Genomic DNA, 14,955 nt, shown 5'->3' with positions numbered 1-14,955 from the left:
TGAGTAATTATATTAGGCATTATTTGTGGATAGAACATTTAATTTTCTATTTCATTTTTTTACTGTCGTCAGAAAAGCATGGCATAGGAAGAAGGCGGAGCTTCCTCACTGACGGACCGTAGATTGTGACTCTCTGTGGCTATGGTCTGTGCTCTTTCGTTGGAGAGCCCCGATTATTACAATTAGGGGCTGAAGCTGCCTTGGAGGGGCGGCGGAGTAAGGGGAAGCCGCAAGCCAGGTTGAGGGGAGCCGCATCTCCCCTCCTGGGCTTGGTCTTTTCCCCCCCGAAGACGACTGCAGTGGTGGTTTAAAATGGCCATCCCGAAGAGGAGGACTCAGCTGGATTAAGATTTGTGCAGGAGGGAAGAAAGAGGTGGATAACATCTGAACTGGGACAACTGGGCAATACAACTAAGCAAAAGTACCCTGGAATTAAGGTAACATGGAATTTTTAAGAAAAGAAAAGTGAGCGGCGAAATTACAAAGGGACAGAGAAAAAAAAGAAAATATTTTTGACAGCTAAGCGGGGCTTTGAACCGGGAAAGGAAGAAGCTGGAACTAAAGATTTAACTAAATTGGACTAAAATATTTTGGGAATAAATAGGCATAAAATAAAGCTGGACTTAAGATTGTCAAAAATAATAATAATAAAGTTTACAAATTGGAGACTGGACTGTGCTGGAATTTTGAGGTTTGAAAAACCCTAAATAAAAAAATAGGGGGAAAGGTGAAGACTTTGTATAATGGTGAGTGCCACCATTTGACAAAAACTTGAGCTCAAACAAAAGGGAAAGCATCCTGTTTCTGAATGAACATGTGTGGATATAACATTAAAGAAATACTGAAACAAAGTAAGAATCTCAGAAAGTGAAAGCAGAACCAGAATAAAGAAAAAAGCAAGGAAAGACTGACTGTGGGATTGATTGATGTTTTTGGTATAGACCCTCGGCTGGAATAACTGAGAACTTTAGAAAATTGAAAGAAGAAAGAAGGAAAGTAAAAGTGGTTTTTTTTTGTGGACTTTAATGATCATAAAATATAAGAGTGTGTAATGATGATAGCTCTTTGGGAATTAAAAATAGAACTTAAAAATATGAGAGAATTACTACAGGAAAGAGGCGAATCACTTTACAGGAAATGGCGATTGAAGAACAAGAAGAAAGAGCTTCAGAGGAGGAGGAGTCGATTCAAGGAGAAGACATTTTAAATAGACAATTAACACAAAAAACACTACAAAGAAGTGGGGAAAGAAGGATGGTTACAAAGTTGAAATTTAAGAAGGCAATCAAAAGGGGGAATACCTGTGAAGTCAGGAAAGGCAGAAAGTCCCAGCAGAAAAGGAGAAAGGAAGATATTAAGAAAGAGAGGTATATAAACTGGAATGAGAAAAGATATGGGGAAAAGAGGGGGAGGAGAAGCAGTAAGAAACAGGTGCATGAAATAAAGAAATACGGAAATAGTAAAATATTGAAAATGAATTGTTTTTTCAGAGATAATGGTTGATGAATTAAAAAGGGGATTCTACAGGATGACGGGGTAATAAGAATATTTCTGCAAATAAAAATATTTAGAAAATAGGGTAATATAGATACTGATAACTCTTATTAAAAATTAAGGGGGGAAAAATGCTGCGGAATCCAAATGAAAAGATGTAATGATTATTAATGTAACATCTTAAAAATAATGGTTTATTGGGAATCAAGCTGAGGGAATAAAGGTATATTTTAATCATTGAGGTGTCACACTCAAAACAGTAAAAGCGGGGAAACCTATATTTGTTTTTTGTTTTTTTTAGTGTTAAAATTTGTATTAATCTAGAATTTATAAAAAGAATATGTAATGGAAAGGAAATATGTAATGAAAAGGAACAGACTAAAGAACCAACTAAATTAATAAGTTAATATAGGCTACTAAAAGCAAGGAGAGACATTTATCATCATCATCATCATTATTAAGCAAACACATATTGTTTATCTTTATTTTTAAAATAAATATTAAAGGATCATATTTGAAATAATTGAAATGAAACAAAAAGATCTTTCGATTGAGACTAATGAAAGAGGCTAGAATTAATGTGTTTGTTTCTCTCCTTACTGAAAATTTGGAATGGAAAAGGTAATAATAGAATTAAGTATGCATATATGAATGTATAATTGCTGTCATATTTGTATGTAAAGATGATGACCCGGAAATAGGTTGTCCACTAAAAAGAGATTTTTGTTTTTAATGTGAAAAACTGAATAAAATTTGTTTAAAAAAAGAAAAGAAAAGCATGGCATGATTTTTTCTTTTTCAGAAATCTATTTGATTAGAAATTACAGATTACAGATTAACAGAGTTGGAAGGTACCCTGTAGGTCATCTAGTCCAACCCCTTGCCCAAGCACAATACCCTACACCATTTCTGACAAATGGTGGATAGGACAACAAAAATACCTCAGCCCTACTCTCAGTGTAAACTCCATCATTATATGACTTCTGCTAAAAATGGCAACACAAGAGATTAAAACAGATCAAAACTCCAGAGAACACAGTTCATATATCTGATGTCGACAATCCCCATTGATCTGACAGTGGTGAGGTAAAGTTCAACTTACCTCCGCTGAAGCTCTCTGTCAGTGTGGATCTTTTTTCTTCTATATGCCTGTGGCATAAAGATAATCAGGAACAGAAATGGGGTTGTTAATTTCCTTTTACTGAGATTTGATTTGTAAAAAGAAATGTGAGCATTAAGGATTCCATAAATATAATCAATCAATATGAAGGCACTTCTTCCAGTAATGATGAAGGGCTTCCCTTGTTTATGGCCTCTCCATTTAGGATAATGTTTGGGCACCTAAGAGAGGGCTGGAGAGCCAGTTTGGTATAATAGTTAAGGCATTAGGCAAAGACCATGAATTCTAGTCCTGTCTTAGGCATGAGGCTAGCTGGGTGACCTTGGGTCAGTCACTCTTTCTTAGCCATAAAAAGAAGGCAAGGGCAATCCACTTCTGAACACCTGGCTGAAAAAAATTGCATGGACTAGTCCAGGCAGTTGCCAAGAGTCAAGGAGGAGAAGAAGGAGCAATGATGGCTAGGGAAAATAAAATTGCATGAAAAGTTCTGACAGATCAGATAATTGACAATCTATAATAATTCAGCATTGTCTCCCCCAGAACAGCTGTCAAACCCCATTAGAAAGCTTATGAGTGAACCTACTGTTGATATCCCAGCAATTTCTATAGTACAATTCTATTTGTTATCAGGATTCATAATTATTGATAGGTGTTATCTCCATCAACTTGGTCAACATTTTTCTGTGTATATGGAACACACACTATTCTACTACCTATAATATTTCCAGATAGCAACAGTTCTGCTTCTTCTCTGAATAAAGTAGAGCTCAGGAAGCATGGAGGTAATTTTATCACCAGTGCAAAACTGGTTTGTTCTCCTATTGTCCTCTGGTGCTCAGTATTACATACAAGTACAACTTCATGGGGTAGGTCGGCCATCTTACTTACTGTATTGGGACCTGAGGCAGACTGATCCTCTTGTCATTCTCTGTAAGGGAAAAAGAGATAAAGCATGTCAGGAAAATCATTGCTCAATTCTAGCTGTCCATTTTTTTTTTGCTGTGAATGAGATCTCTTCCCTCTTCTGTTTTTTTTCTTATCTCCAAATAACTAGGTATGGGTAGACTTCCCTTGTTCTGTTTTATTATTCTCTTAAACTTTGCTAACTCCATTTTACCAAATGAACATGGAGAAATTCTAAAAGGAATTTTGAAACTGGATTGCAAAGTTTTCTGTAGCATCCATAAGCACTAATGAATTACAAACATGGGCCAGAACATTATTACATGAGTGGATGATTGCTTACCCACATCAATAAACTGTAGACGACAATGTGTTGGTAATGTTGATGTTGCTCTGCAAATAGGACAGGGAAATTTGAAGAAAAATCCTTTTTCTTAACTGGCAACTTTAATAATGGTGGCTTTAGAAGTGAGTAAATCAGGCAACTGCCTTCAATTGAGGGGGCCTTCAATTCTGACATAATTTCAATAAATAAAATATATGAAATCTATAGAAAGACAAGGTGAAGAGTTTACCATGAAGACCTCTCCATGTTGTAGGAAGAACAGGTAAGGTTTCTTGGTGTTGTTTGCTTTCATGAATCATGATAAATGTACTTTTACAGCTGCACGATGGGTTAAGAAATCATGCAATAAAAACATATATAGAAATCTAATTTTTAAAAAAGTGTATGTATGTGGGGGGTTGGGATCAGTTAACAATTGTATCCATAGTCACAAACACTGTAAGGCGAAGAAAGCAAATAATTTAACTATAAATAAATAATGCAGTGTTGTGTGTCAGCATGAATTATGGATATTAATATGACTTTTAGAATCCTCTTCTCAAATCAAGAATCTACTACCCAAAATAATTTCATGTGTTGCCTTGTTTTCCAAGGCAAGCTTCTGATTTTTAAGGTTTATGATTTAATGGAAAATACATTAAAAACCATCAGATGAACATATTTTTAGTTGATTCCATATTTAGTTGATTAAAGCTATAATCAATGCTATAAGGCTTTAAAGCAATGTTGGATCTAACATTGCCTTACTTTCTAGTCAACACACCCAATATCATGTTTGCTATACTCTATCTATCTATCTATCTATCTATCTATCTATCTATCTATCTATCTATCTATCTATCTATCTATCTATTTATCTTTCTGTCATCTCTCTATCTAACAAAGATATATGGTCACCCACCTTACACATAGGTGACTCTAGGTAATTTACAACATTAAAAACACACGATAAAATCCCATAAAAAAACCTCAAACACCCCCCCCCAATTCATCTCAAGGCAATATCTTACACAGCTCAATGCAATATATGAATGATATGATCTGTGAACAGGCTAAACATATAGATATTTCCCAGGAAATCAAAATTTCACTAGAAAAGAATTGGATAAGTTCAAATGACAGGTCAGTAAGAACCTCCCACAAATAGCTTAATGTTGTTTTAAGAAACAAAGTACATCATCCATTTCTTAGAAATGGAGATTTGGAACTATGAGAAACAACAAGAAATGCCTGCAGAACAAGAAGGTTGCGCCAAAGAAGAAGCCATTTTTAATGAACAACTAATCTTAGGTGGGGGGAAAAAAGGAAGGTGGGGGGGGGAGAGAATGGAAAGTTTAAGATTGGGAAAAACAACTCTAAAAAAGAATTGAGTGAAAAATAAGTATAAAATTAGAAAGCAACAGAAGAGGGAAATGCAGAAGGGAAAATTAGAAGTAGAGAGACAAGGGGGTAAAAAGGGGAGGGAGAAGATGAGAGGGAAGAAAGAAAGGAAAAGAAGTTATAAAGGACAGAAACAAAATATAGAGAAACAGGGCCTATTTAGATATAATGGGTGAAAATTTAATGGAAAAGGGATTCTGCAAAGGTACATAAGATAGTATTGTTATATTAGAAATAATTTTAGAAAATATGAAACAATGTATGATTAAAATGTTTGATAAAATAGCTATCGTAATTCATTGGAATGCTTGTCAATAAATAAATGTCACAAAATGAATATTTAATGATTTACAAAACATATGTGAAGAGAAATAAGGGAAAAAATAATTATGGAGATTATATGTGTCTTTAAGGAAGTATGATATTTAATTGAAAAGAAATGTTAAAGATGTTAAGATTTTAATGATTATTAATGATAGAACTGAATTGGAATGGAATGAGGGTTTATAATTACATATATTTATAATCCTTTTTAAAAAAAGAATATAGTGTGTATTATAAGAATGTACCAAGCAGAATTCGATTGGAAGTTATATATTATGTATTATATTGAAGGTCATAACCTTAGGGTATATATTGAAGTTTAAATAAGAGTTGAATGGATATAATTAAAAGATATAAAGGTGTCATACTCCAATTAGTAACTACAGGAGAAAATTTGTTTAATGAGAAAAGATAATATGAAATTGAAACAGAACAGACAAAAGTATAAATATAATGATTTGAATTGAGATGAGATAATCAAAATAAAATTGAGAAAATTAAAAGAGGGGAAAAACTATATAGAAAATGTAGAATAGTATAAGATATGGAATAGAACACAAAAAGGAACATGAAATTGAGTTTTGTGTCTGTATAAAGAAGTTCAACCCGGGACCATGCTATTTTCAAAAAAGATGTTTTACTTGTATTTTGTATGTGTGAAAACCCAAATAAAACTTTATTAAAAAAAAAAGAAACAAAGTACATCATCCACATTCTCCTTCAAGAAAGTGTGTGAGATAGACCAATTCAATCTGCCCTGTTACATTCCCACTGTGCTTCTTCAAATCAGATAAGATCCACCTTTACCATATGCAAAGGATTACTTGATTGCTTTCTCACCTCTGTTGGGTCGGATGATGAGGGAGGTATCTAAGCATCCCTGCAGCCTGCAGTAGCCATCTATTAAGTCAGCCATGTTCTCTGCCTCAGCCAGGGAGGATGTTTTAATAGTCAAGGACTGCCAAGTAAAAAAAGCCATATAAGATTCCTATGCCAACCATACAGATAGAGATTTCATTGTCAGTGCTCACATTTGTCCATCAAGATAGTAACTACATTGGTTTGAAGCCCTTGGTTGGAACCAAAATGCATGTTGGAGGCAAGCTGAGAAAGAGATGAACCAAAGCAAACTATCAGCACCAGAAAGGCCCAAGAAAATATCAAAGTATAACCTTTTATTTTTAAACTTAAATGTTTTCTCAGAGTTCTTTTATTGGCTGACAAAGATGCTTCTAGTTGAACCTGATTCTTGGTGACTTCATGGACATGTCTATACAATTGCCATGGCAACCATTAGTTTGTATTGTGTATAGGTAGGTATGACATGCAATTTGATGTAGTGAATAAAAGCACTGGCTAGGAACTGTGAGACTGTGAGTTATAATCTCATTTTAGGCAAGAGGTTGTCTGGATGACCTTGGGCTAATCACTTTCTCTCAGCTCCAGGAAGCAGACAACAGCCAACTACTTCCAAAGAAACTTCCCAAGAAGTTTCATAGCATAGATTTATCTATGTAGCTGCCATGAGTTAAGGATGACTTGAAGGCACATAGGTTCTCATACTATTAAATCTATGGAGAGAAACAAGTTTTTCTCCTCTCACAATCTTAGCATGTAGACATCACCCACTCAAAAATAAATACAGAGAGATTTGAGACTGATGAAAGGAAGAAGGACTATTTTATGTAGTGCACAGTTATATGCTGCCCTGAAATGTGTTAATGGTCATCAATCCAGACAGGGTTAAATGGCCATTAGTCTTTGGCTCAGTATTTGTAAACAGCAATGGATCAAGCCCAGTTCTCCCTAGTCGAACCACAGACAACTACAATGATCTAATATATATCGATTTTATAGAAGACAATGTTGAAAAAGCACTGCACAATCTGAAACCATCCCTATCTATTGGACTGGATGGAATATGTGCCTACTTCTTAAAAAAGCTACCCACTGCCATAGCCGAACCTCTAAGCATAATCTTTGAAAAATCTTTCAGGACCAGCTCCTTGCCAAAACTATGGTCACAAGTGGCTTCTTCAAAAAGGGACAGCCCAGCCTAGTTGAAAATTACAGACCAATCTCTTTATGCTGCGTCACCTTTAAAGTCATGGAATCAATTATTAACCAATCCATCATCCTCCACTTAGAAACAAACAACCTACTCTCTAATAAACAATTTGGTTTTAGGAAAAAACTATCATGTAATCTGCAACTCTTACACTGCAAAAACATATGGACTACACAACTCGTTCAGGGCAAAGCAATAGACGCAATCTACATAGACTTCTGTAAAGCCTTTGATTCAGTGGTACACGACAAACTACTACTAAAACTAAAATCTTATGGTATCTTTGGACATCTACATAACTGAATAGAAGCATTCCTGTCAAACAGACAACAAATGGTCAAAATTGGGAGCATCCTATCAAATTCTGTACCTGTCAACAGTGGTGTCCCCCAAGGCAGTGTTTTAGGACCAACTCTCTTCATATTCTACATAAATGACCTCTGTGATCATATTAAGAGCAACTGCATTCTCTTTGCTGATGATGTAAAGCTATTCAACACCACAGACAATACTACTACCCTCCAAAAAGACCTTGACTATGTATCAGAATGGTCAAACAAGTGGCAACTTCAAATCTCAACAAATAAATGCTCTGTCTTACATATTGGCAGAAAAAAATCGGAAAATAAAATACAAGCTAAATAGTCAAGACCTTGTTGAGGATCCAAATTTTGTTAAGGACCTTGGAATACTCATCTCAAATGATCTAAATGCTAGAGCCCACTGTAACTACATAGCCAAAAAGGCATTAAGAGTTGTTAATCTAATCCTACGTAGCTTCTTCTCTGGTAATATCACACTACTAACTAGAGCATACAAAACATTTGCTAGACCAATACGTGAATACAGCTCATCAGTCTGGAACCCACATTACGTATCTGATATTAACACATTTGAGAAAGTCCAGAAATATTTCACAAGAGGAGTTCTCTGCTCTTCTACTTGTTGCAGAATACCTTATGCCACCAGACTTGAAATTCTAGACCTAGAAAAGCTAGAACTACGCCACCTTCGGTCCGATCTAAGTATAGTATATAAAATCATACATTGCAATGTCCTACCTGTCAATGAATACTTCAGCTTCAACCATAACAACACTAGAGCACACAATAGATACAAACTCAAGGTTAACTACATGAATCTTGACTGCAGAAAATACGACTTCAGCAACAGAGTGGTCAAGGTTTGGAATACTCTGACTCTGTGATTTCTTCCCCAAACCCCAAAAACTTTAACCTTAGACTGTCTACTATTGACCTCACCCCTTTCCTAAGAGGCCTGTAGGGGATGTGCATAAGCACACCAATCATGCCTACTGTCCCTGTCCTATTGTTTTTTATTTTTCTTATAAGTATCTATCTCATGTATTCAAAACTATATTTATTCCTACACCTGTATCTTGTAAGCGATTGACAAATCAAATAAATACTAAATACTAAAAAATATTAAATTGATGAAGGTTTGCTATCTGTGAAACCAGACTGATTCCTTGATTCCTAACTGCTAAGGAACAAAAATGGAGGAGAGATACTGAATTCTGGTACCCATGCTTATGTGCTTTGTGGTTGCGTTTAACTGCCTACTAAAGAAGGCTGGACTGCAGCAGCTCTTGGCCCTCGTCCTGTTTTTACTTTTTCCTCTCTCAAAAAGAGTGTTGAAAGACTGGAACAGAGAGACAACTGAGATATGATCCAAGCCAACGTGTACTTCCTCCTTACCTGGGGGTTCCCAGTAAGACCAAGCTGCAGCAATGCTCTGCCTTCCTCCACAGTGGTACATTTTATGGATTTGATCTGCTTGAATTCAGCCAAGCAAGTGGGCTGCAAAGGAGCAACATTAATGTTTTATGAAAGGTTCACTTGCATTACAATCAAGAAATCTTTCTGCTTTTCACACTCTGTAGTGTGGGGTGGGATGATTCTGATTCATACCTCTTTATTTTTTAAATTTCACTAAAAACAATGATGTCCAGCGACACAAATTTCATTGTATTTTCAGGTTAGTGTGACTATTATTGTAATTTAGGATCTAGGGCAAAAGTGCCCTGGCCAACCCATAGTTTGTATTTCACTAAAGGATGTCTTCAGTCTAGGAAGCTCATCAGTTCTCACTTGTGAGACTTCAGCTCTCTTGTAAAGAAAATCAGCTCTGTCACCTTGGAGCTAATACACCTAAAACTTTAGCATAATCTCTACCTAGCTGATACTGAAAGCAAAGCACAATGGAATTATCTGTAAGCTGGATAAATGCTGAACCAGGGGTCTCTTTAAGTCGAGTTTTCTAAAATGAACTGGATATTCTTTGACAGAAGCATTAGTGGCCAAAGTGCTTCTATGCTTGCTTGTTTTTTATTTAGTTATCCATACATCCATAAAAAAGAATTATCAAGTTGAAAATGATTTTGGAGGTCATCTAGTCTAACATTTTACCCAGTGCAGGAATTTTTACCCCATCCTGATTGTATGCATATGTATGTTTCTGTATGGGGTAGCCCAGTTGACAATTTGAAATTTTAGAGGGTTTACATAGGATACAAAAAACAAAGAAAGAAAAAATACCCATAACCAAAATAGAAGCAACCATGAGCACAATGAAACCAAGGCCAAAACCACCCTCATAATCACACGATAAGCTCATCCAGTGCCCTGGCCCAGGAGTCTTCAAATTTGACAGCTTTAAGACTTGTGGATGTCAACCCCCTGAATTCCTCCTCCAGTCATATTAGCTTAGGAATTCTGGGAATTGAAGTCCACAAATCTTAAACTTGTCCTGGCCCAATGAAGAGTCAAGTTTTCACAGAAGGTCAAGACAATCAGGGCTATTTGAAACTTAGCATGCCTTTTGGAAGAAGTATCATGACAGAGAAGGCATACTTCACTAGTTGACACAAATGACTCTGAGCATGCCAATTCTGTTAGCATTTATGCAAAAAAAGAGAAACAACTGGAGATAGCTGTACCACAAATAACCTGGTCCTGTACCAAGAAGGAGGTTAGAGTGATAACCAGAAGCTTGGTTTATTAGAAAGCTTACTGAGAACCAGTGTAGCTCACAGAAGACATTTGTTATGAGGGCATTCCCTGGTGCCTCCTTGACTGCTCATGTTGCTGTATTTTGAATCAGTCTTAGTTTCTGGATGGTTCAAGGGCAGCCCCATATAGAATGTGTTACAATAGTCTAGGTGTGAAGGCACTAAGGCATGAGTGACTATATTTGGAAGAACTAAGCTGGAGAATTGATTCCATCTCCAAGCACGTAAACTTGAATTATCTAGCAGAGAGATAATATCCTGAGTTTCATGATCATGCTCTTCACAAGACCCTTTGCCTTAAGTCTTACCTTATGTTTTTTACTGCTTGAAAAGACATAGCCCAGCTAGTCTTACACCTATTAGATTTCTACTCAGAGAAAGATACAGGAAAATCCTGCATTAAAAATTGTGTTATTCAATTCAGAGAAGATGATTGTATGGCACAAAAACAACCCCGAAGTTACCATGGAAACACTCCTGTTCTCTCACTTTCTGCAAAATAGCTTAACTTGTATTCAAGCAACAAAAAAGGGGGAAACAATAGATTGCAACAAAAAAAATTGTATTTGATACGATTATGAAAACCCTTCTTTACAAGATTTCTTAGCAACTCACCTTTGCTTCTTTACTTGTCATCTGTCGGATGCCTTTTGGGCCGATCACCAGGTCCACAGTGATATTCCATCCTTGCTGAAAAGGGAACAGAGAAAAGAAATTTGTGGGTTTTTGTTTTTGTAATTTTTGCAAGCCCCTGACATTCTGGGTATGTTGGGCAGCTGAGGAATTCTGGAGCAGGAGTGATAGAAGATTATGGAAGAATTCTAGAACAGGAGGGGATGCAAATGACAATTAATACTATATCAGCCTGGAGGTGGAAAGTTAGAGATGCCACAAAGTTTGAAGCAAAATGATAAACATAAGCTGAAACTACCATGAATATGATGCATGACCTATGTAAGCTCTTCAATGTGAAAACCTTTTGGAATGAAATCCAGTTAGCATACATAGGCCCAGTGAAATCAGGTAAGCAGGGACAAGCCAAAAGTAAGACATTGTGTAAATTTGCATAGAAGCCTCAATTAACAATGAAGAATGACTGGAATATATTATGACATTAAATATTTGCTTATCTTTGTTAGTTAGCAAGTCCGAAGTTTGGGGATTTGGCTTTTTTTTTTTCAAAACACGAGAATGTCATGCTAATGATCTATATATCATCTTTGATCACACCCCTTCAGCTTTCAATCCCCATATGCAAACACTATCCTTTGTCTTACAAGTTCCAATCCACTGAATTTCAGCTTCAGAAGTTCTAAAATTCCAAATGTTGGTCCCTATTTATCTTGTCAGAACATCTCCCTATACAATACTGGTAGACAATACGCCAATCACATCATCCATTTTGATAACATCCTGAAGACAGAGGTGGTATTCAGTAGGTTCTGACCAGTTCCGGAGAACCGGTAGTGGAAATTTTGAATAATTTGGAATACCACTTCTGACTGACCCCGCCCCCATAATTGGAACTCTGCCTCCCGAGTCCCAGCTGATTGGCTGGGTCTTCTTTTGTTGCCTTGCACAGGGGAATGGAGCTGGAAAGCAGGTTAGTGGGGTGGGGAGGGAATGGGGATTTTATAGTATCCTTGCCCTGGAGTGCGATGGGAATGAAGATTTTACAGTATCCTTCCCCTGCCACACCCACCAAGCCATGCCCACCAAGCCACGCCCACAGAACCGGTAGTAAATTTTTTTGAATCCCACCACTGCCTGAAGAGATAATGTTCATAAGGTGAACCTTGCTTAATACATCTATATCTAAACCAGGGGTCAGCAACCCATGGCTCTGGAGCTGCATGTGGCTCTTTTATTCCTCTGCTGCAGCTCCCTGTCACTGGTGGGCACCACAATTTTGAAAGGAGCTTCCAGTTGTGGGGGGGAAGCACAACACACCAGGGGGAGACTCTATGGCAAGGGGCTGGTTTTCCGATTGGCTCCACAATTGATAGGGCTTTTGGTTAGGACAGGTAGAGGAAAAACGACGCCGTGCTAGGAGGGGGAACCGGACTTCCAGTTGGCTCCAGAATTGAATGAGGGGCTTCCAGTTAGGACCTTTGTGGCTCTTTGAGTGTTTAAAGTTGCCGACCCCTGATCTAAACTATAATTGGAACTACAATTAAGCCACAGAGACTTTGGGAAATATTTCCTTGTCTGCCCAATACTTACAATCAACTCACAGCGATAGCTTTCTTGATCAATGTTGGCGAAGGTGGAGAGTGTGCCAAGGAACTTCATGATGCATTCTTCCTCTCTCAAGAGCGCATACTGCTGGAAAGTCTGCTGAATCATCTTGCGGAACTGCTTTGGCTGTGAGTGGGAAACAAGGAGGAATTAAAAAGAAAAAGGGGAAAAACACTATGTATGAAAGCGATGGCACAATTCATTCAGCCATTTCAGATTCTGAAGATTTTTTTCTGCCATTGATACAGATCAGATTTTCACCCAGCAGTATCTGTAGAAAACCACGATGATACCAACATGGTATAGTGTGCAGTATTATCATCATGCAAATGCTACTATTGCACACTTACGTTCCAAGATCTGCCACAAATATTTAGGTTGCATCATTTGAGTGATGATATTGCCATGCATATTTTGTCACTTCCCAACTCCCATGGATATTCGTGCTTTAAAACATTAAGTTGCGGATTTTTGTTTATCTAACGTATGGGTCCATGTTTGGTGGGATACCAAATAGTTACTTTCCCCCTCTGTAATTAAGGCTAGAAAGTACTTTCTATTACAGTAGAACAGATAAGAGTGGGAAAGGAGAAAATCCATTCAAAATAATTCTAGGAAAGCTAGAAGTTTTGCTATACTTTCTTAGACATACTACAACTCCCAACACCCAGAGAGCCTGGCTAATGGCTTATTTCCATCCTTAGTTGAACATGTATACATGGGGCTAAAGCATTTCTCACCTTCAAGCTTTCTTGCATCTGCTTAGGAAAGAACAAGTCCAGTCCCACTTCCTTCCTTAAAGAGAAAGAAAATGCTGCTTTACCCATCTGCACGTATCCAATCTCTGGCCGTATGATGTTTCTATTTAGATTTAGGGGTTTTTTTTTGAGCCAGTTTGGTGGTCTAGTGGTTAAGGCACCAGGCTAGAAAGCAGGAGAGTGTGACCTTGCTGTTAAGAAAGGATCCTTTTCCAATCATCCATGATCATAAACAATGTCCTCTGGGCAAGGTGACCAGGGATGAATTATTTCAATGAGAACTGAGATCTTTGTGGGCTGGATGGGGGAGGCCTCTGGTAACCTTACTTAGACTATAATGTGAAATCATATATGGGAATCATCAACTCCTTCCAATTCAATTAAGATGACTGATAGCAGTACAGAACCTGGGACCAAAACTAATATTAATTGGTGTCTTGACCCTCCATCATTTCACTTCCCGACCCCATGTGATTTCCTCCCCACTCATTCTTTTTCCAGCTTTTTCAAGCAAATAAATGTTGCAATTTCAGCTAAGATGGATTGGGGATGCAATTCTGTTTTCCCAGATGAAATAGGAATGTAATGTTACATGGGTAGGAACTGGACTCAGAAAGAATGCAGCAATCAGCTGTTACGCCTTATCTGCTACTGTGAATTTGGGAGTGGGTTTTGGGAGATCCTGTCTCTGTCTCTCTTTTCCACACATACACATTCTTTCTTCTTCATACATGAACACACATACACCTACACATTTTTTTTTAAAAAAATGTCTGGTTTTATAAGCAGGGCTGCCTATAGGAAAGAAAGAAATCTATCGGGCAAAGATCACTACAACTAATGAGGAACTTTTAAAAACATCAACCAGTATAGTTAAAAATGTTGTCTACATACTCCAGGAATTCAAAGTTGGACTTCTTGTCTAAAGCGTTGTGGGGCATATCCTTGTAGAATCTCCTGCAAAAATCGGATATTAAAGCTCGCATGATTCCTAATTCACCACAAAACTCACACCAATGTTTTTAAATGGAACTTTCCCATCTCATCATCAATAGAATATCATTCAGTAATATCGCCTGATTCAGGCAAGAAATACAAGCATTGTGATTTGTTTTGATATAGCTAAATGGGAAAACTTGCCTATTAAGAGTTAATGCCGCATGCAAGCCAACCCATTAGAGTTTGGCTTGGTGTGAAAAACTCATTCATCATAGCTTGTCCAGTAAATTGTAGTTATCAATACCCTGCTTTATTATTATGCAGGAGCTCACTAATTTCTTATAATATTCCTCC

The 14,955-nt window shown here is 37.1% G+C and overlaps 1 protein-coding gene across 10 annotated transcripts in view; it reads right to left on the bottom strand.

Moving 5' to 3' along the window:
• Positions 1–14,955, bottom strand: part of PTK2B (protein tyrosine kinase 2 beta) — a 111,326-nt gene that overhangs the window by 29,485 nt on the left and 66,886 nt on the right. For all 10 annotated transcript variants that reach the window (XM_087929555.1, XM_026715929.2, XM_026715930.2 and 7 more), the window contains exons 6-13: positions 14,557–14,619; positions 13,645–13,699; positions 12,890–13,030; positions 11,282–11,356; positions 9,354–9,455; positions 6,408–6,525; positions 3,503–3,542; positions 2,597–2,643 (exon numbers count right to left, since the gene is read on the bottom strand). In XM_087929555.1, coding sequence (XP_087785681.1) covers positions 2,597–2,643; positions 3,503–3,542; positions 6,408–6,525; positions 9,354–9,455; positions 11,282–11,356; positions 12,890–13,030; positions 13,645–13,699; positions 14,557–14,619 — 641 coding nt within the window. The remainder of the gene's footprint in view (positions 1–2,596; positions 2,644–3,502; positions 3,543–6,407; positions 6,526–9,353; positions 9,456–11,281; positions 11,357–12,889; positions 13,031–13,644; positions 13,700–14,556; positions 14,620–14,955) is intronic.

The sequence above is a fragment of the Pseudonaja textilis genome, chromosome 1 (genome assembly GCF_049901715.1).
Source record: "Pseudonaja textilis isolate UNSWEBS1 chromosome 1, rPseTex1.2, whole genome shotgun sequence".
NCBI classification, from domain to species: Eukaryota; Metazoa; Chordata; class Lepidosauria; order Squamata; family Elapidae; genus Pseudonaja; species Pseudonaja textilis.
This window is presented reverse-complemented; position numbering and strand designations above follow the sequence as displayed.